This window comes from Oncorhynchus mykiss, chromosome 2, assembly GCF_013265735.2.
Source record: "Oncorhynchus mykiss isolate Arlee chromosome 2, USDA_OmykA_1.1, whole genome shotgun sequence".
In the NCBI taxonomy this organism is placed as follows: domain Eukaryota; kingdom Metazoa; phylum Chordata; class Actinopteri; order Salmoniformes; family Salmonidae; genus Oncorhynchus; species Oncorhynchus mykiss.
In genome coordinates, this window is record NC_048566.1 from 73,295,614 (window position 1) to 73,318,138 (window position 22,525).

Consider the following 22,525-nt stretch of genomic DNA (forward strand, 5'->3'; position numbering starts at 1 on the left):
ATAGTAGTATGGAATCAGACAACATATTACAGTATATAATCATTCTAAAGCTGTATACTTCTTTAAGCTTACAAAAGATGCAAACATTACTGTAACATTGTGCATTTTTCCTTCTTCATAGATGAAATATGCAGTTTTAACCATTGTATTGCTTGTGATGCACTGTGCCTTTGGAAAGAGCTCCCACAATCATGAAGAACATTGTGTCCACCAGCACTGAGCATGACATGCAGTGGTACCCAAACTTTTTCGGTTACTGTACCACCAACTGAATTTTACTCTGCCTAGAGTACCCCTAAAGTACCCCCTCATGTGCATTTTACCAGTAACCCTATGGTCTCGTGAGTTTTCTGAAGTACCTCCTGTGGATTGGACAAATACCCCCAGGGGTCCCAGTACCCCTGGTTGAAAACCACTGTTCTGCTGGGTACTGAGGTTTACATTTTTGAATAATCATCTGAATAATGTTTTCCCCTCTCAGTCATATTCACTATCTCTCCATTTCTAGAACTTGGGTTTTAGGACAAAGATGATTTTTTTTTTAAATTGTCCAGCTGAGCAAAGGAAAAAAATGATGGACATCGTGAAGAAGATTGATACAGATTCTGACAAACATTTAAACTCAGGTAAACAAGGAAGAAAATAGAATGTATTGCCCATTAAAATAACATCAAATTGATCAGAAATACAGTGTACACATTTAGTGTTGTAAATGACTATTGTAGCTGGACATGGCAGATTTTTAATGGAATATCTACATAGGCATACATAGTCCCATTATCAGCAACCATCACTCTTGTGTTCCAATGGCACATTGTGTTAGCTAATCCAAGTTTATCATTTTAAAAGGCTAATTGATCATTAGAAAACCCATTTGCAATTATGTTAGCACAGCTGGAAACTGTTTTCCTGATTAAAGAAGCAATACAACTGTCCTTTAGACTAGTTGAGTATCTGGAGCATCAGCATTTGTGGGTTCGATTACAGGCTCAAAATGGCCAGAAACAAAGTACTTTCACCTGAAACTCGTCAGTTTATTCATGTTCTTATTCCGGGATGCTGGCCTTCTAGGCAGAGTTGCAAAGAAAAAGCCATATCTCAGACTGAACATTAAAAAATAAAAGGAAAAATAACACAGACACTGGACAGAGGAACTGCCTAGAAGGCCAGCATCCTGGAGTCGCCTCTTCACTGTTGACGTTTTGCGAGTACAATTTAATGAAGCTGTCATTTGAGAACTTGTGAGGCGTCTGTTTCTCAAACTGGACACTCTAATGTACTTGTCCTCTTGCTCAGTTGTGCACCGAGGCCTCCCACTCCTCTTTCTATTCTGGTTAGAGACAGTTTGTGCTGTTCTGTGACGGGAGTAGTACACAGCATTGTACGAGATCTTCTTTTTCTTGGCAATTTCTCGCATGGAATAGCCTTAATTTCTCAGAACAAGAATAAACTGACGAGTTTCAGAAGAAAGTTATTTGTTTCTTCCCATTTTGAGCCTGTAATCGAACCCACAAATGCTGATCCTCCAGATACTCAACTAGTCTAATGAAGGACAGTTTTATTGCTTCTTTAATCAGGACAACAGTTTTCAGCTGTGCTAACGTAATTGCAAAAGTTTTTTTTAATGTTCATTAGCCTTTTAAAATTATAATCTTAGATTAGCTAACACAACGTGCCATTGGAACACAAGAGTGATGGTTGCTGATAATGGGCCTCTGTACGCATATGTAGGTATTCCATAAACAATCTGCCTTTTCCAGCGACAATAGTCATTTACAACATTAACAATGTGTACACTGTATTTCTGATCAATTTGAGAGAAAAAAAATAATGGACAAAAAATGTGCTTTTCTTTCAAAAACAAGGACATTTCTAAATGACCCCAAACTTTTGAACAGTGGTGTGTGTACATATATATATATATATATACAGTGCCTTGCGAAAGTATTCGGCCCCCTTGAACTTTGCGACCTTTTGCCACATTTCAGGCTTCAAACATAAAGATATAAAACTGTATTTTTTTGTGAAGAATCAACAACAAGTGGGACACAATCATGAAGTGGAACGACATTTATTGGATATTTCAAACTTTTTTAACAAATCAAAAACTGAAAAATTGGGCGTGCAAAATTATTCAGCCCCCTTAAGTTAATACTTTGTAGCGCCACCTTTTGCTGCGATTACAGCTGTAAGTCGCTTGGGGTATGTCTCTATCAGTTTTGCACATCGAGAGACTGAAATTTTTTCCCATTCCTCCTTGCAAAACAGCTCGAGCTCAGTGAGGTTGGATGGAGAGCATTTGTGAACAGCAGTTTTCCACAGATTCTCGATTGGGTTCAGGTCTGTACTTTGACTTGGCCATTCTAACACCTGGATATGTTTATTTTTGAACCACTCCATTGTAGATTTTGCTTTATGTTTTGGATCATTGTCTTGTTGGAAGACAAATCTCCGTCCCAGTCTCAGGTCTTTTGCAGACTCCATCAGGTTTTCTTCCAGAATGGTCCTGTATTTGGCTCCATCCATCTTCCCATCCATTTTAACCATCTTCCCTGTCCCTGCTGAAGAAAAGCAGGCCCAAACCATGATGCTGCCACCACCATGTTTGACAGTGGGGATGGTGTGTTCAGCTGTGTTGCTTTTACGCCAAACATAACATTTTGCATTGTTGCCAAAAAGTTCAATTTTGGTTTCATCTGACCAGAGCACCTTCTTCCACATGTTTGGTGTGTCTCCCAGGTGGCTTGTGGCAAACTTTAAACAACACTTTTTATGGATATCTTTAAGAAATGGCTTTCTTCTTGCCACTCTTCCATAAAGGCCAGATTTGTGCAATATACGACTGATTGTTGTCCTATGGACAGAGTCTCCCACCTCAGCTGTAGATCTCTGCAGTTCATCCAGAGTGATCATGGGCCTCTTGGCTGCATCTCTGATCAGTCTTCTCCTTGTATGAGCTGAAAGTTTAGACGGACGGCCAGGTCTTGGTATATTTGCAGTGGTCTGATACTCCTTCCATTTCAATATTATCGCTTGCACAGTGCTCCTTGGGATGTTTAAAGCTTGGGAAATCTTTTTGTATCCAAATCCGGCTTTAAACTTCTTCACAACAGTATCTCGGACCTGCCTGGTGTGTTCCTTGTTCTTCATGATGCTCTCTGCGCTTTTAACGAACCTCTGAGACTATCACAGTGCAGGTGCATTTATACGGAGACTTGATTACACACAGGTGGATTGTATTTATCATCATTAGTCATTTAGGTCAACATTGGATCATTCAGAGATCCTCACTGAACTTCTGGAGAGAGTTTGCTGCACTGAAAGTAAAGGGGCTGAATAATTTTGCACGCCCAATTTTTCAGTTTTTGATTTGTTAAAAAAGTTTGAAATATCCAATAAATGTCGTTCCACTTCATGACTGTGTCCCACTTGTTGTTGATTCTTCACAAAAAAATACAGTCTTATATCTTTATGTTTGAAGCCTGAAATGTGGCAAAAGGTCGCAAAGTTCAAGGGGGCCGAATACTTTCGCAAGGCACTGTATATATATATATATATTGTTTTACGAGATTTCGTTTGTGCGATTCATTTTTTATTTCAAGGTCATTGTTCAAAGAAACTCACTCAGTTGATATAATGTAGGGATACTGTATGTGTAATGGATTGTCCCTACAGAGGAGATCACGCTATTGGTTCAATATGATAACAAGAAATACGCATTGGATGATGCAGATGTGCACTTCCCTGAATTTGACACCAACATCGTTGTTGTGTCCTGGGAAGAATACTCCTTGAATGAGTCAGTAATATTGATGAGAATGCTGTTCTGGAGGATCCAGGGGAAGAGTTCTCAGACTTGTATGATCACCTTAGTTTACCAGTTAGCCTGTATTTTATTGTTGACAACATATGGATTGCACATGCTCTACACCTCACAGTACTTATCAATATTTTCCTTTTTAGCTCCACATTAAAATAAAATAAGCATTTTGACTTTGCTGAGGTGGATGGCACACCAGGCCTTAACCTAACCAAGTTTCTCACATTTACACACCCATCTGAAGTGGATCACATGACTGTGAGACATTTCTACACAGAACAAGCTGTTTACGTGTGTATTTAGATGAGCAAGGATGCAGAATGAAACGTTTGATGCGGTTAATATTTTCCTGTTCATTTTTCTTTTAGGTTTTTGCCCATGAAAATGTGTTGAGTGAATATGATACAGCTAAAGATGAGCTCCAGTCTAAGTGAATTTATTGGAGATGTTCGAACTAATGGTAAGCACAGAGGAATGCTGTTTGTTTTTCTCAACATACTATGATAGACAGAATGGTTTGTAAATTCTGAGTTCGCTTTCCTGCTTTATAATGTCTGTTTATGTACTTTAGAGCAGGATGGGTTGCTGGAATGATCATTTATAGAAAACATATTTAGAAAGATGTCCAAAAGCATGTACTTACAGTATCTATCAAATAACAACCAACTTAAATGTTAGCTTAGATGCAGGCTGTATGTGGTAGCTGACACCACACCAAAACACTTCCTCATTTGAGTCAAACTAGTGAACCAAGCCCTGTGTTCCAGCTGGGGGTTTCCTGTGTGTACATCTTCACTGGCTTTGACAACCATCAGTGCTTTCTTTACTGAATTCACTCGCAGAGTATATTATATTTGGTCTATTGCTGAGATGACTTTACAATTCAAAGATGTATTTTGGGTGAGTTACTTTAACATACTGACTAACTACTTTGATGCTCAATCCATATGATCTCTATGATTGAGATAGGTTAAGGTTATTTTTAGAAATGCACTGCACAGAGGCAATTTTTTTGTTATTATTTTTTAAATGTAATCTTTAACTAGGCAGGTCAGTTAAGAACAAATTCTTATTTACAATGACGACCTCCCAGGGAACAGTGTGTTAACTACCTTTCTCAAAGGCACATCAACAGATTTTTTACCTTGTCAGCTCAGGGATCTAAATCAGCAATCTTTCGGTTACTGGCCCAACGCTCTTAACCACTAGGCTACCTGCCGTTATGTTTTTGTGATGACATAACACCTAAGACATTATACCCGCTTCAGAGGCAGTACTTTACTAAATTAACCATAGTATTTCTCATTGGCTCTCAGATTGTAGTTTACAAATGTGTTTGTTTTATGGCCTCAGCCAATTTCTTGACTAAAACTTTTTTTCAGATGCTATGTTTAAGAAATGTATTAGTAATTATTTTTGTGGAAACTTGCTCTTCAGTGTGTGGAATAATAAATGTACTGGTGTATTATGTCATTTATCTAAATAACTAGGCCCCATTTTTGTAAAATAGTCGCTGACAAATGTTGTAGCTCATTCTCTTAGCTGGATTGCTCTTTTCAGCGGGTCGGTAAGTGTGATAAGCCTTTCCTGCTGAGCTTCCTTTGAAACGAACCCAACCGTGAACAGGCCAGGCTCCCCACTCTTTCTGTTTTCTATCTTCTGACTGTGATGCATTGTCAGAACTACAAAGCCACAGACAACTTCTGGGTTGATTTGCATTACAGGCTCAGTACCATAATCCCCTTCTAACCTTTGCAAATGAAAATGAACACATGAAATTCATTCACTTATTGTACATGTTTTCTTATTACTTTGTAGTCAATATTTTTGGCATTGAATTATATTTGATATTGTGTAATACAAATACCAGTATTTGGCATTCTGTATTCTATATCTATTTATTTATTTTGGACTTCACATAGTACACAATCATGCATAAGCCAAAGTTCAGCTAACAGAACACATTCAATTGTTTGCTGTTGATACATAAGGTGGTTGACAGTGGAATCATTTCTGATACTGCTAAGTACGTGATGACCAACTACTGTTTATGGTTGTTTTCCTGTGGTAACTGGGTGGTATGTACTGTAAGGTATGAGTGATACAGTGTGGGCCCAGCAACATCCCTCTGAAAGTGATGTATCATATAACATGTTTATGACTTTCACCTGCACTGGCATTCAGTACTATTATGTACACAGCATCCATGAAATCATTTTCTTTTGCCAAACACCACAAAGCTGGATAAGTGTCAATAAAGGCTGTGGCTGAAAGATTAATAGTTGCTTTGTTGCATCTATTTTTTGAAAATGACTTTCTTTGGACCTTTATATTAAAACATATTTGTTTATTTGAGGTTGCTAAGATAATGAATGGTATGATTATGTATGGTTGTAGGGAGTGGATTTCATCAGTAATGTGGGATATGAGGCTCTCATCCAGAGACTCTGTGAGGGTCGACGGATGTGCAAAGATATGGAGGAGCTCTTGAAGATGAGGTAATTGTTGTCAGCAAAGCGTTTCCTACATTGTGTATGAAATTATATTACGCCACAATTATAAATTAAGAAATATTGTGTTTCCATTGGGTAGGGCATCTGCTGAAGAGAGATATGGCAAAGAGTTGGTGATGATTGCACGCAAGGCAGGGGGACTCTGTGAGATCAAGTGAGTGGCTCTGCTCTCAGGATTCATGGAAACCAAATGCCTTACTTTTTGGTGGAAAGAGAGAGAGGTGTGTGTGTGAAATTAATCTATCTGCACATTCTCACAGTTATCTTCTTTTCACAGCACTTTGAAAGCATCCCTTGACCAACTCAAAGTCCGTAAGTAGAACACAACTTTACTTGTCCACCTGTTAGCTATGCAGTTGCAACATCTGTCAGCGGCACTCTACTTCATCCCAGATTTGTAATGTTGTCAAATCTCATGTTTTGTAGAAATTGAGAACATTGGGAACCTACACATACAACTGTCTGGGGTGTTAAAGGAAGAGGTCAAGAGGATGGAACAGTTCAGGGAGCGACAGAAAGAGCAGAGAAAAAAGGTTTTGGTTTGACCTTTATAGTATTCACCCACATGAGGAAATTGCACAGGAGTTTTTACTTCTATCTGACAGACAGTGAAGTAATGTGGCTACTATAATCACCCTATAATGTGTCCAGGATCACTGGACGGTTTGAGTTGTCCCACCTAATGTGAATCTCCCCACCTAAACACTGTAGTGCGATACAGTACATAGATTTCTGTAAGTTAGTATCTCAGGTCATATTCTTGGAACTTTGCATGTCTAAAGCCAATCTATTGTTAGCTCATAGTGGTGAATATCTAGATATGTTGTACAATTAATGCATATACTTTGATATCAAATGTTCATAACCATTTGCTGTTTTCCATGATAAAGGACAGACATCCACTATTCATCTGTAATTGATCAGCAATTTGTGCATCAGTCACAGTATACTTTCCTCTGTCTCAGTTTGAAGGCATCATGGACAAGGTTCAGAAGATAAAGGTGTCTTTATACAAGAAAACAATGGAGGTGAGCACAGTTCCTACCAAAAACCATCTTAATTTCTTTATCTGTATGCTTATTTGTGTGACGTCAAACCCTGAACCTTATAGTTATGTTTGTCTGTGGTAGGTAGGGCTCAATGTGTCAGGGTTATTTTTGCCTTACTTACAAAGAACCTTTGGTTAGTATGGTTCAAGAAAACCTTAAGGTTTTGGTAAATTGCTTATATACACAAAACATATAAGGCATACCACCAAGCGCATACAGATAAAAATGGAAACAAGGAGGGCCATCAAAGTCATAAGCATGGTGAGAGAGGGTGGAAGAGAAAGACGAGCTGTGGAAAGAGTGTAGAGGTATAACACGCTTCAGTGTAAATGTGAGTGCACAATATGTACTGGAGATACTTTTGTATATACAGTTGAAGTCGAAAGTTCACATACACCTTAGCCAAATACATTTAAACTCAGTTTTTCACAATTCCTGACATTCAAACCTAGTAAAAATAGGTCAGTTAGGATCACCACTTTATTTTAAGAATGTGAAATGTCAGAATAATAGTAGAGAGAATGATTTATTTCAGCTTTTATTTCTTTCATCACATTCCCAGTGGGTCAGAAGTTTACATACACTCAATTAGTATTTGGTAGCATTGCCTTTAAATTGTTTAACATGGGTCAAACGTTTCAGGTAGCCTTCTACAAGCGTAACACAATAGTTGGGTGAATTTTGGCCCATTCCTCCTGACAGAGCTGGTGTAACTGAGTCAGGTTTGAAGGCCTCCTTGCTCGCACACGTTTTCTCAGTTCTTCCCGCAAATCTTCTATGTATTGAGGTCAGGGCTTTGTTTTGTTGTCCTTAAGCCATTTTGCCACAACTTTGGAAGTATGCTTAGGGTCATTGTCTATTTAGAAGACCCGTTTGCGACCAAGCTTTAACTTGAGATGTTGCTTCAATATATCCACATAATTTTCCTACCTCATGATGCCATCTATTTTGTGAAGTGCACCAGTCCCTCCTGCAGCAAAGCACCCCCACAACATGATGCTGCCACCCCCGTGCTTCATGGTTGGGATGGTGTTCTTTGGCTTGCAAGCCTTCCCCTTTTTTCTCCAAACATAAGGATGGTCATTATGGCCAAACAGATCTATTTTTGTTTCATCAGACCATGGGACATTTCTCCAAAAATGACTCAAATGATGTCAATTAGCGTAACAAAGCTTCTAAAGCCATGACATCATTTTCTGGAATTTTCCAAGCTGTTTAAAGGCACAGTCAACTTAGTGTATGTAATCTTCTGACTCACTGACATTGTGATACAGTGAATTATAAGTGAAATAATCTGTCTGTAAACAATTGTTTGTTGTTTGTTAACAAGAAATTTATAGAGTGGTTGAAAAGCTAGTTTTAATGACTCTAGCCTATGTTTATGTAAACTTACAACTTCAACTGTATAGTGTATGTGGACAAATTAGTGGATTTGACTATTTCAGCCACACCCATTGCTGACTGGTGTATACAATTGAGCACACAGTCATGCAAGCTACATAGACAAACATTGGCAGTAGAATGGGCTTACTGAAGCACTCAGTGACTTTCAACGTGGCATCGTCATAGGATGCCTCCTTTCCAACAAGTCAATTCGTCAAATTTCTGCCCTGCTAGAGCTGCCCCAGTCAACTGTAAGTGCTGTTATTGTGAAGTGGAAACGTCTAGGAGCAACAACAACTCAGTCGCAAAGTGGTAGGCCACACAAGCTCACAGAACAGGACCGCCAAGTGCTGAAGTGCATATTGCTTAAAAATCACCTGTCCTCGATTGCAACAATCACTACCGAGTTCCAAACTGCCCCTGGATGCAACGTCAGCACAAAAACTGTTCGTCGGGAGCTTCATGAAATGGGTTTCTATAGCCGAGCAGCCACACACAAGCCTAAGATCACCATGCGCAATGCCAAGTGTTGGCTGGAGTGGTGTGAAGCTCGCCGCCATTGGATTCTGGAGCAGTGGAAACTCGTTCTCTGGAGTGATGAATCATGCTTCACCATCTGGCAGTCCGACGGACTAATCTGGGTTTGGCAGATGCCAGGACAACACTACCATAGTGCCAATTATAAAGTTAGGTCGAGGAGGAATAATGATCTGGGGCTGTTTTTCATGGTCCGGACTAGGCCCCTTAGTTCCAGTGATGGGAAATCTTAATGTTACAGCATACAATGACATTCTATACAATTCTGTGCACTTTGTGGCAACAGTTTGGGTAAGGCCCTTTACTGTTTCAGCATGACAATGCCCCTGTGCAAGCGAAGGCCATACAGAAATGGTTAGTCAAGATCGGTGTGGAAGAACTTGACTGGCTTGCATAGAACCCTGACCTCCACTCCATCAAACACATTTGGGATGAATTGGAAACGCAGACTGCGAGCCTTCCCAGAATGGAATGAGATGTTCGACGAGCAGGTGTCCAGATAGGGCATGTAGTGGATGTATGAATTGGATGTATAAATTCTGTGGCAAGCCGAGGGAGCGCCTCTGAAACATCGTAACTCTCGGCTTAGCAAATCCTGCTTTGTTTGTTTTATCTTAGTCTCTCTGCTTACACATGCATCTCTCGCTCTCAATTGTACTTTGTTCCTCATCTTGCAGCAACTTCCTGTAAAGTTTCAAATAATAATAATAGCTGTCAGTATCTAATAATTGGAGGCATGAACATTGTGTAGTATTGTAAACCAGACAACAGGTTCCCTTTCTGTGTGTCCTTTCCCTCCCAGTCTAAGAGAACTTATGACCAGAGGTGCAGAGAAGCGGATGAGGCCGAGCAAGTTGCTGAGAGGATGATCAGTGTAGCTACCACCACACCCAAGCAGGCTGAGAGGGTAAATAATTTTACTCTTCCCATCCACACTGGACAACACATCTACTTACCTGACAATTGGAACAAGGCTTCGAAATAGACAATTAAGTTGTATGAAATTAGTACTCCCTCTGAGTACTTGTGTAAGATTGACCGACAACTACTGTATGTTCAGTCTGTACATGTTTTGAGTTGTTTGAATAATTACAAAGGATGTGTATTGCAAAGGATGTTGGACTTTCATCATAGAGTGAATAGAAACACGCCCTCTGCACTGTTGCTGTGTGGGGCATTAAGTAAAAACCCTTGTTCATGAAGATTACTGCAACTTTCCTCTTCAACTGAGTGTTGAAATAGAAATTCTGTTCTATCATTTCCTCTTTAAAGACGTACTAAAGAATTTCCAATTATGTAATTGGAAGATCATTTCCATACTCTTTAGTACTGACATTTATGCAATGGTTTCCTGCCAGTCACAGTAACATTCCTGTTCGTTTGCAGGTGCACAACAAGTCTAAGCAGTGCAGGGAGGCAGCAGCAGAGGCAGGTATGGGATACTAGGCTAGTGAGCTCCTATCTTTTCCTATTTAAAAAAAATCTAAATACTACGAATAAAGGCAGTCTATGACTTGGCTAATTAAAGATCCTCGAAATCAAGATTGCTGAGAAGCCACAGCATGATTTGACAGCTTGGTTGTGTTTCCCTTTCATCACCATATTTCTGAGATTTAGCAGAAATTAACTGTTGTGCAATGACTTCAGTTCCTATTTCATCAAGTAATCTTGGAATTGGCTTCTAATGTGCAGATGATATTTCGAAAGGCCATAGATATTGTTCCCTCCACTAAACCTTCAAAAATGATTCCGGCATAGGAGTCATTAAAGGAAACATGTACAACTGACAATCTCTTAGAAAAAAATATTAACTATTGGAACCAAGACTTCAAAATAACTGGTATTGGCACAAGATGGAGGGAATGTTGGCACATAACTAATTAAATTACAGTTAACAAAGATGTAGGGTTAATCCAGTATAAATTAACGTTTAGAATTTATTACGTGAGACAAAATTCACAAATTCTATAGCACAACGGCAATCATGTCTTAAATGTAAAACTAACAATGACTCAAAAATCCTTGCCTTCTAGGAATCAAATCAAATGTATTTATTAAGCCCTTCTTACGTCAGCTCAAAGTGCTGTACAGAAACCCAGCCTAAACCCCAAACAGCTAGCAATGCAGGTGTAGAAAGCTATGAAGTCCAAAGGTTTTGGGCGGAGTTATACAGTTAGCAGTCAGAAATATTACAATGTGGTGAAATTACTTTCATTCCGTCTGTCTGCATATTTAAAGACATGGCATATGAGGATGCAGTGAGAAACCCGATGGGTTGGACCATACTTTTCTTGTCAATCATCTTGAAAAAAACGTGTATACTTAAACTGGATTCAACCAATCCTCCATCAACACAATGGGAAGGTCAAAATGTTTTATTATCTAAATGTTGAAAGTGTGTGGGTGACCGAGAGAAACAAAATGGTGCAGTTTTCGGCCATGTGGCGGAGAGTGATGCGGGCGCTGGAGATGGAGGGCATGAGGGAGCAGGTGGGGCTGGGCAGGTGTGATGTCGTTGATGTTTGTGTGTCTCTGTATACTGTCGTTTGTATGTGTATGTTTTGTAATATAAAAATGAATAAAAGGTGAGATGAGAGAAACATAAAGGACTGTGTATTATCTGAGTACCACCTTTTCTATGTTTGCAGAAAAACAATACATGTCAAATATTGATCAGCTAGACAAGATTCGTCAAGAATGGGAAACTACACACGAGAGTACTTGTGAGGTACATTAAGCCATATTCTGATGTTAGTCCTAGGAAAGAATTCAAGTTGGATTGAACAGTACGATGAGACAAACATTTCTTAAATTATGTAAATATTTGCTATCAGACTAGCTGCTGGTTCACAGATTGTTGTAAAAAGGGGATGTCCATCCAATACAGATGAATCATACAATGGAAATTTGGTTTGCAGGTCTTTCAGCAGCAGGAGGGAGATCGTATCAACATCCTGAGGAATGCCATCTGGGTCCACTCTAACCAATTCTCAATGCAATGTGTCAAAGATGATGAGGTTGGTGAAGTATGTCTTCCCTTACCATGTTGTACTGTAATCCAGTATGTAAGACAATATACAGAATTTGTATGGACTGTACCATATAGTAGCTTAAATAACTACTAGATTATAACTGGGCTGTAGAGCTGATTAGTAATTAACAAAGAAAACCAATTTAATGTGTTTAAGCAGTGCCCAAAATATACTTTCAGTGTTATGAAGAAGTGAGGAAAACTCTAGAACTGTGTGACATCACGGCAGACAATGACTGCTTTGTTGAGATGAAAAGCACTGGCTCAAGTCCACCAGGTAAGTACAGTACACCACCTGTCCAGTTTCCTGGTTTGTGTACATGAATATGTTCCAGGTCTGAACATTTCAATATTATCTCTGAACTTTTTAAATGTCAACTTATTCAAATATTGATGAGAATAGAGTGTGTATTCAGACACCTTGGATTCTTCACATTTTATTTTGTTACAATGTGAAATTAAAATTGATTTAAAAAAAATAAAATTGTCAACAATCTACACAAAATACGCTATAATGTGGAAGAATAGAAGAATAAAGTGGAATAATAAAAACTTTTTATATATATATATATATATATGTAATAATAATGAAAACATAACTAAAATATAGTTGTTGCATAAGTATTCAGCTCCCTGAGTCAATACACGTTATATACACCTTTGGCATCGATTACAGTTGTGAAGCTTGTTGGATAAGTCTATAAGAGTTTTGCACACCTGGATTGTACAATATTTGCCCATTATTCTTTTCAAAATTCTTCAAGCTCTGTCAAGATGTTGGGGATCATGGCTATAGAGCAATTTTCAAAACTTGCCATATATTTTCAAGTAGATTTAAGTCAAAACTATAAATTGGCCACTCAGGAACATTCACTGTCTTCTTTGTAAGCAACTCCAGTGTAGATTTGGCCTTGTGTTGTAGGTTATTGGCCTGCTGAAAGGGGAATTCCTCTTCCAGTCTCTGGTATGAAGCAGGTTTTCCTCTAGGATTTTGTCTGTGCTTAACTGAGTGCAAGCGAGTTGATATAAGACAGGTAAATTGCCAAACCTGGAGTTAGAGCTGGAAAATGCCAGTGTGCTAGTTTTTACATGACAAAATTGCAAACTAACATGCGTTTGACACTCGTGCCGCCTTAACACCATCTGAAAATAGATCCCCATGTAACTTATTTTGTGATCTGCTGAGCCAAATGTGAAATTCTGAACTTATTTAGGCTTGCCTAAATAAAGGGGCTAAATACTTATGCAATGGTTATTTTAGTCATTAATTTTTTATTTTCAAATATATAAAAAGACCATTTTGTGTAGATTGTTGACAAAAAAAGTACAATTAAATCCATTTTAATCCCACTTTGTAACGCAATCAAATGTGAATAAATCCAAGGGGTCTGAATACTTTTGCAAGGCACTGTATGTGGCCACATGGAGAAATAATGTGTTCCCCCTGTGTTTGCACTTTCCAGTGCACCCACCTTTCTGTGATTTACATTTTACTTAGGCCTTTGGTGAGTTTGCTTTGCTGAATGCCTGTGGTTTCTTCCCAGCTCCCATTGTGTTTGAGAACTATTATGAGAGAGAGCCCTCGACAGACAGCAATGGCAGTGCCTGCTTTGTAGGAGGAGTTATGAAGAGGTTAGAGACACTTATTTTTAAATTATGTTGTTGCACTACAAGAATGCATATTTGAAATAATGTAACCAGCAAAACAACATCTTTACAATGTGAAACAAAACAAGTTCTGTTTAATTACTTTTAGGTTTTCAAACCTTCTGCAAGGGAACTCATCGACTGGCTCTAAAACAAACGTCAATGACAGTTCACAGCCACTAGCACCACCTACTGGTATGTATGCTGCTAAAATTACTGTAACAACACTGAACAAAAATATAAATGTAACATGTGAAATGTTGGTCCCATGTTTCATGAGCTGAAATAAAAGATCCCAGAAATGTTCCATACGCACAAAAAGCTTATTTCACTTTACTTCGCACAAATTTGTTCACATCCCTGTCAGTGAGCATTTCTCCTTTGCCAAGATAATCCATACACTTGACAGGTGCGGCATATCAAAAAGCTGATTAAACAGCATGATCATTACACAGGTGCACCTTGTGCTGGGTAAAATAAAAGGTAACTTCATATTGTGCCGTTTTGTCACACAACACAATGTCATAGATGTCTCAAGTTTTGAGGGAGTGTGCAATTGGCATGCTGACTGCAGGAATGTCCACTAGAGCTGTTCCCAGAAAGTTTAATGTTAATTTCTCTACCATAAGCCATCTCCAACGATGTTTTGGAGAATTTGGCATCCAACCGGCATCACAACTGCAGACCATGTGTAACCACGCCAACCCAGGACCTACACATCTGGCTTCTTCAACTGTGGGATCGTCTGAGACCAGCCACTCAGACAGCTGATGAAACTGTGGGTTTGCACAATCAAAGAATTTCTGCACAAACTGTCAGAAACCATCTCAGGGAAGCTTATCTGCGTGCTCGTCGTCCTCACCAGGGCCTTGACTTAACTGCAGTTCGGTATCGTAACCGACTTCAGTGGGCAAATGCTCACCTTCGATGGCCACTGGCACGCTGGATAATTGTGCTCTTCACGGATGAATCCCGGTTTAAACTGTACCGGGCAGATGGCAGACAACGTGTATGGCGTCGTGTGGACGAGCAGTTTGCTGATGTCAACGTTGTGAACAGAGTGCCCTATGGTGTCCATGTGGTCATGGTATGGGCAGGCTTAAGCTACGGACAATGAACACAATTGCATTTTATCAATGGAAATTTGAATGCAAGAGATATACCGGACAAGATCCTGAGGCATATTGTCGTGCCATTCATCCGCCGCCATCACCTCATGTTTCAGATCTGTACACAATTCATGGAAGCTGAAAATATCCCAGTTCTTCCATGGCTTGCATACTCACCAATCATGTCACCCATTGAGCATGTTTGGGATGCTCTGGATCAACATGTATGGCAGTGTGTTTCAATTCCGCCAATATCCAGAAACTTCGCACAGCCATTGAAGAGGAGTGGGACAAGGCCCCAGGCCACAATCAACAGCCTGATCAACTCTATGCGAAGGAGTAGTGTTGCGCTGCATGAGGCAAATGGTGTTCACACCAGATACTGACTGGTTTTCTAATCCACGCCCTTACCATTTGTTTAAGGCATATGTGACCAACAGATGCATATCTGTATTCCCAGTAATGTGAAATCCATAAGGTAGGGCCTAATGAATCTATTTCAATGGACTGATTTCCTTATATGAACTGTAACTCAGTAAAATCTTTGACATTGTTGCATGTTGTTATGTTTATATTTTTGTTCAGTGTAAATACAGTAATTGTGGTACTTTTCATTGTGTGTAGGACTGTCAATAGAAACCATTTTGTGGACAGGATCAGGGATATAATGTTTTTCCACTCTCATTACATTGTTACTTATCAGGTAAAAACAGAGACGAAGATGATTGTGATGTATGTTTTTTTCTATGTTCCCTCTTAACAATGCATTGTGTTTATCTAAAAGGGAAAAGTCTTGTTCCACTCATAATTTGGAAACAGTAGTAGCCCATAACTTTATCATGCAGGTTTTCAATCTATTTACTTGACGACCAGGGGGCACAAACATCCATCTGATTGCAGGTCAACTGTCCCTTAACCTAACGTAGCAGGCCTAGAAAGACGCCTGAGCGGAGTTCCCACTTCTGTTTTTCAGGGGAAACGGAAGTTAGGTTAAAAATACTATATCCCTGAAAAACAGAAACGTCGGCTTTCTGCCACCGCCGCTAAGGGTGACTGTCCCTTCGCATAAAAGTATCTGTTTCAGCAATATTAAGCAGGGTCTGACACGACATCACATGGGCTTACTCTTTTAGTTCAGTTAATAGAGGTAGTAATGAGGTTTCAAACTGCCAGTGGCTTGACCAAATAACTGATTAATCTGCTTGCCTCTGTGTAATCCTTAGCCAACACATCAGATGGAGTGTACGCCTCCATTCCTGGATTTCAGCAAGTGCAGCCAACCATCTCAGAAAGCAGAGAGGAGTACCAGGCTCTGTATGACTATGCTGCTCAGGTCAGAATACTCTGACACTCTATATCCCTGCATTCAACATATAGGCCAACACTAAGAATGAGTGGATTCACGTTTATGTAACATTTGAACCACAACTTGCCTAACCCGGCCTTGTCCATTTCTAGGGTGAGGACGAGCTGTCCATGTTTGCAGGGGAGACGGTTGTGGTCATTGAACAAGATATGGATGGCTGGTGGACTGTGGAGAGAAACGGCATTTCAGGACTGGTCCCTGGGTCCTATCTGGCCAAAGAATGAACTATCCTTGGCACAAGTAGTAAGGCTATAGGGCACATAGCATACCCTCACCCCACATGTCTTAGTTTGACCATTTTCTCTAAGCCTTACAGGGCTGATAATGTTAGCTCAGTCTTGGCTATATGCGTTGTTGAGTGACGTCACTGACCTGAGACCATGGTTTTATCTAATGATGGAGATTATTCACTTATGTATTATCAAGATGGAAAGACGTGCACTTACCTGTTTTACTTTCCTCTCGAGTCTACAAGCACAACAGTTTGTGAGTTGTTACACAAATAGAGTACATTTTGCTTCCCTATGATATAGAAATTGTAGAAATTGTGCAAGAATATTGAACTTTAAAAGCCTCCCAGCAAACAATTATAGAGAGAGGATGTTTTTGTAATGTTACCCGTAATGTTCCCCTAATGTTTGTGTCCAGTTTTCCGTTAGTTAAGGGAACATTCTATCTATGTTGGCATAAATCTTCAGAGAACCTTTTTAGCATGTTTTGGCGTTAGTTATAACATTCCCTTCCTTATAGTCAAACAGAATATACCCAGAACCTGGTTACCACATTCTAAAAATATACAATGTTAATGTTCTAGACACGTTTCATGAGAACGTTGCAAGAACATTCATGTGTCCAGTTTTCTGTGGGTTAGGAAAATATTCCATCAACGTCCCACCAAACATACACAGAACATGGTTGCCATGTTCTCAGAACATAAGATATGAATGTTCTAGGCACGTTTCATGGGAATGTTGCAAGAACATTTGTGTATCAACTCACTGCCTTCCTGAAGACAAACAATGTATAAGAAACACACTCTTGAAGGTGGTAAATTACCTTTTAATGGCATCAGACCAAAGCTCCCCATCTGTCCTCGTGCTCCTAAACCTTAGTGCTGCTTTTGATACCATCGATCACCACAGTCTTTTGGAGAGATTGGAAATCCAAATTGGTCTACATGGACAAGTTCTCGCCTGGTTTATATCTTATCTGTCGGAAAGATATCAGTTTGTCTCTGTGGATGGTTTGTCTTCTGAGAAATCAACTGTAAATTTCGGTGTTCCTCAAGGTTCCGTTTTAGGACCACTATTGTTTTCACTATATATTTTATCTCTTGGTGATGTCATTCGGAAACATAATGTTAACTTTCACTGCTATGCTGACGATACTCAGCTGTACATTTCGATGAAACATGGTGAAGCCCCAAAATTGCCCTCCCTGGAAGCCTGTGTTTCAGACATAAAGAAGTGGATGGCGGCAAATTGTTTACTTTTAAACTCTGACAAAACAGAGATGTTAGTTCTAGGTCCCAAAAAACAAAGAGATCTTCTGTTGGATCTGACAATTAATCTTGATGGTTGTACAGTCACCTCAAATAAAACCTTGGCATTACTATGAACCCTGATCTCTCTTTTGACGAACTAATCAAGTATATTTCAAGGACAGCTTTTTTCCATCTTTGCAAAAATCAGAAACTTTCCATCCAAAAATGCAGAAGAATTAATCTATGCTTTTGTCACTTCTAGATTAGACTACTGTAATGCTCTACTTTATGGCTACCCAGATAAAGCACTAAATAAACTTCAGTTAGTGCTAAATACGGCTGCTAGAATCTTGACTAGAACCAAATATTTTATCATATTACTCCAGTGCTAGCCTCTCTACACTGGCTTCCTGTTAAGGCTAGGGCTGATTTTAAGGTTTTACTGCTAACCTACAAAGCATAAGATGGGCTTGCTCCTACCTATCTTTCCGATTTGGTCCTGCCATACATACCTACAGGTACGCTACGGTCACAAGACGCAGGCCTCCTTACTGTCCCTAGAATTTCTAAGCAAACTGCTGGAGGCAGGGCTTTCTCCTACAGAGCTAAATTTTTATGGAATGGTCTGTCTACCCATGTGAGAGACGCAGACTCGGTCTCTACCTTTTGTATCTCTTCAGTGGGTCCTATGATTGAGTGTAGTCTGGCCCAGGGGTGTGAAGGTGAACGGAAAGGTACTGGAGCAAGGAACCGCCCTTGCTGTCTCTGCCTGGCCGGTTCCCCTCTCTCCACTGGGATTCTCTGCCTCTAAACATATTCCGGGGGCTGAGTCACTGGCTTACTGGGGCTCTTCCATGCCGTCCCTGGGAGGGGTGCGTCACTTGAGTGGGTTGAGTCACTGACGTGATCTTCCTGTCCGGGTTGGCGCCCCCATCGGGTTTGTGCCGTGGGGAAGGTCTTCGTGGCCTATACTCTGCCTTATCTCAGGGCAGTAGGTTGATGGTTGAAGATATCCCTCTAGTGGTGTGGGGGCTGTGCCTTGGCAAAGTGGGTGGAGTTATATCCTGCCTGTTTGGCCCTGTCCAGGGGTATCGTCGGACAGGACCACAGTGTCTCCCGACCCCTCCTGTCTCAGCCTCCAGTATTTATGCTGCAATAGTTAATGTGTCGGGGGGCTAGGGTCAGTCTGTTACATCTGGATTATTTTTCATGTCTTATCTGGTGTCCTGTGTGAATTGAAGTATGCTCCCTCTAATTCTCTCTCTCTTCTCTCAGAGGACCTGAGCCCTAGGACCATGCCTCAGGACTACCTGGCCTGATGACTCCTTGCTGTCCCCAGTCCACCCTGTCATGCTGCTGCTCCAGTTTCAACTGTTCTGCCTGCGGCTATGGGACCCAGACCTGTTCACTGCACGGGCTACCTTGTTCCGGACCTGCTGTTTTGGACTCTCTCTCTACTGCACCTGCTGTCTCTAACTCTGAATGATCGGCTATGAAAAGCCAACTGACATTTACTCCTGAGGTGCTGACCTGTTGCACTCTCGGCAACCACTGTGATTATTATTATCTGACTCTGCTGGTCATCTATGAACATCTTGGCCATGTTCTGTTATAATCTCCACCTGGCACAGCCAGAAGAGGAGTGGCCACCCCTCAGAGCCTGGTTCCTCTCTAGGTTTCTTCCTAGGTTCTGGCCTTTCTAGGGAGTTTTTACTAGCCATCGTGCTTCTACATCTGCGTTGCTTGCTGTTTGGGGTTTTAGGCTGGGTTTCTGTACAGCACTTTGTGGCATTGGCTGATGTAAAAAGGGCTTTCTAAATACATTTGATTGATTGAATGTTCTTACAACATTCCCATGAAGCATGTCTAGAACATATCTTAAATTCTGAGAACATGGTAACCACATTCTGGGTAAGTTCACATACGGGAACATTCCTATGAAAACATTAGTTAATGGTCTGCTGAGACTCTTAAGGGAATGTTCTCCAAAGTTGTGGGAACGTTTTTTGTTAGCTGGGCTGTTACATTAAATTAAGTGCCCCTCTGGCGGTGAGGTCGCCAATGTGATAAGGGAGTATAAGCCAATTTGGTTTCAACAGTATGTTGTTATTTCCTTTGAGATTTTGTCTTTGAAATTTGTATTAAGAATAATGGTAGTAGTAATAATTTGTCATACAGTAAATAGTTTGTCCTCTCTCGGGGTTATGGCGAATGTGACCATAGATGGTTTCTAGATGCATGGAAGGGTTAATTCGACCGAGAACAGTGTGAGCCTCACCCCCTCTAACCTGCTGAATTAATGGCGACAATGGCATTAACTATGGCCCTGTCCTTCACCACTTCTACCTGAGTCCGAGCCAGCAACCTGTACACAGCATCTAGTCGAAGCTATCAACTGCCTTTTCTCTCAGGAGGGCAGCATGAGTCCACGTGGAGTGTGTATGGAGAGATCCCGTCCAAACTTCTCTCCTGCTGCTGGTGTACTAGTTGGAAAATGGACAAGACTTAATGCACCGTAAAGGATAGTGGTGGCGGCTAAAGGTGAGAGATTTGTCTGCTTGGGAAAAATCTGATTATTCCCAGATATTGGAATCGGGACATTATCAAGGGCCATCCACTTTGAACATGTGCCATTGAGAAGACAAACTGGAACACTATTTGAAGAAGAAAATGAAGAAACACCAGAAGAATGAGTGCCGGGAAGGATGGGGGTGGTCAAGTGTGCCTGTAATTGATTTATGCTTGTCCAAAAAGTTTTATTTGGGGTAACAGGTTGATTCTGGAGGTCTGCACACTGCAAAATGTATAGTAATTTATACAAAAAATGCATTGAGATACTGACTTGTCATTAACACAGGGACAAATGGGGGCCGTGATGAGAAAATGTAATGCTAGAAATATAAGATGAATATAATGTATGTCAATGTTAGTAGTACATGCTGTATATTTATTTCCCTGTCTGTAAATGTACATTCTGCCAGTGTGTACTAAGTTGAGGGTCTTAAATTCAAGTGATAGACTCAACGCGACGCAGTAGGGACTGTTATTTTAAATTTGGTTTGGATAATTTATCAATAGTTCTAGTCACTCTCTTAGGAACATGAAGGAAGAAGACAAAGTCAAAAATCCAGAATCCATAAATGAAATTGTGTAATCAAGCATATGTAACTGTATGAAATGAAGGTCTTAAGTTAAAACATTCTACTGCAATGGTTTTACAAGTAAGGGGTATGGAATAAGGATCAGTTACTAGTTGTAGTGTACAACTCAGAATGAAGGGTTTGAAAGTGTCTGTGGTTTTTCTGCGTTAATTTTGTTTACTTATAATGATGTATTTTGATAGTTTAAGCAATAACCAAATGAATAAAATGTAATAATAATTATCACAGAGTGATAAGAGGAGGGAGTATACAGAATGTTTTTTTGTCTGAAGCGATAGCCTTTAATTGTACATTTTGTCTCATACAATCATTGGTTCCTATAGGTGCTGGTTAGAGATATGAGGGGGAGATGGTCCCCCTCTTCAGACTTTTTGTCAGAACGCCCAGAATAAGTTCTATAAATGTAGGTAGGAGACGGTGCCAGTCACATGCAGGAACCAACCCTATGAACCATGCCTATGTAGGTTTTTTTGTATAGCCGTATATAAGAGAACTAATGGGACTGCCCCGGCAGAGCTCCTGACAGATGTGTACTATGGTGCATAAAGTTTGTTGGAACCTCTCCAACTTGCTAATAATAAAGAAGGATTCATTTGAGTTTGACTATGACTCCCTGGTGGTAATTTCCACGACAAGATTTGAACCAGTTAAATGTAACTAAACATAATCTATATAAATATAAATAAAGTGTAATCTATGTAATCCTCAAAAGTAATTATTTATCATAAGAGGGACATTAACAATAACTTGTAATTCTGCATACTCCAAAAAAGGTTTAAATCTCACATTTCTGGTAAAATAAATAATTATAAATTGCTAAGGTGTAGTCAGTTTTGAGGACACAAACTCAAGTACACAGTACAAATATGATAAAAATATGAAAACATGAAATATTTCTTCTTCAACAAAACTGTATGAATACATCTTGAAATGACTTATATGCTTTCTAAATATAGTATAATCAAATAATAAAATGACTAAGATTTCACCTTATAACTGTAAAATACATATTGGTATGTTTAGTGTTTGAGAAAATATGCATATTTTCTGAAAGTTATTTTCTTGATGAAAATGTCTGCCCCCACCACTGTGAACATTACACATATATTCATTATTTTACATTACTTTGATAAAGTTTACTTTTAATCAATCTGTGAATGCACTAGAGCAGGGATGGTCGCCCTTTTAATGGCCCTCGGATAAATATCTCAAAAACAAGATATATACCCAGTGGGGCAAAAAAGTATTTAGTCAGCCACCAATTGTGCAAGTTCTCCCACTTAAAAAGATGAGAGAGGCCTGTAATTTTCATAATCTGTCAACTATGACAGACAAAATGAGAAATAAAATCCAGAAAATCACATTGTAGAATTTTTAATGAATTTATTTGCAAATTATGGTGGGAAATAAGTATTTGGTCAATAAC

The 22,525-nt window shown here is 39.7% G+C and overlaps 1 protein-coding gene across 2 annotated transcripts; it reads left to right on the plus strand.

The window, feature by feature from the left end:
* Positions 1 to 3,966: 3,966 nt before the first annotated feature.
* Positions 3,967 to 21,337, plus strand: LOC110495782 (proline-serine-threonine phosphatase-interacting protein 1). Of its 2 annotated transcripts, none has more exons than XM_021571221.2 (16): positions 3,967 to 4,280; positions 6,218 to 6,318; positions 6,413 to 6,487; positions 6,611 to 6,645; positions 6,760 to 6,866; positions 7,299 to 7,361; positions 10,105 to 10,209; positions 10,689 to 10,734; positions 11,951 to 12,030; positions 12,221 to 12,319; positions 12,514 to 12,610; positions 13,878 to 13,965; positions 14,090 to 14,175; positions 16,313 to 16,422; positions 16,548 to 16,698; positions 19,214 to 21,337. In XM_021571221.2, exons 1-15 carry the CDS (start codon positions 4,266 to 4,268, stop codon positions 16,677 to 16,679), a joined length of 1,239 nt encoding a protein of 412 aa, XP_021426896.1. In that variant the 5' UTR covers positions 3,967 to 4,265; the 3' UTR covers positions 16,680 to 16,698; positions 19,214 to 21,337. The 2 variants fall into 2 exon arrangements, with proteins under 2 accessions (XP_021426896.1, XP_021426889.1); XM_021571214.2 differs by lacking the exon at positions 3,967 to 4,280 and adding an exon at positions 4,558 to 4,720.
* Positions 21,338 to 22,525: the final 1,188 nt, after the last annotated feature.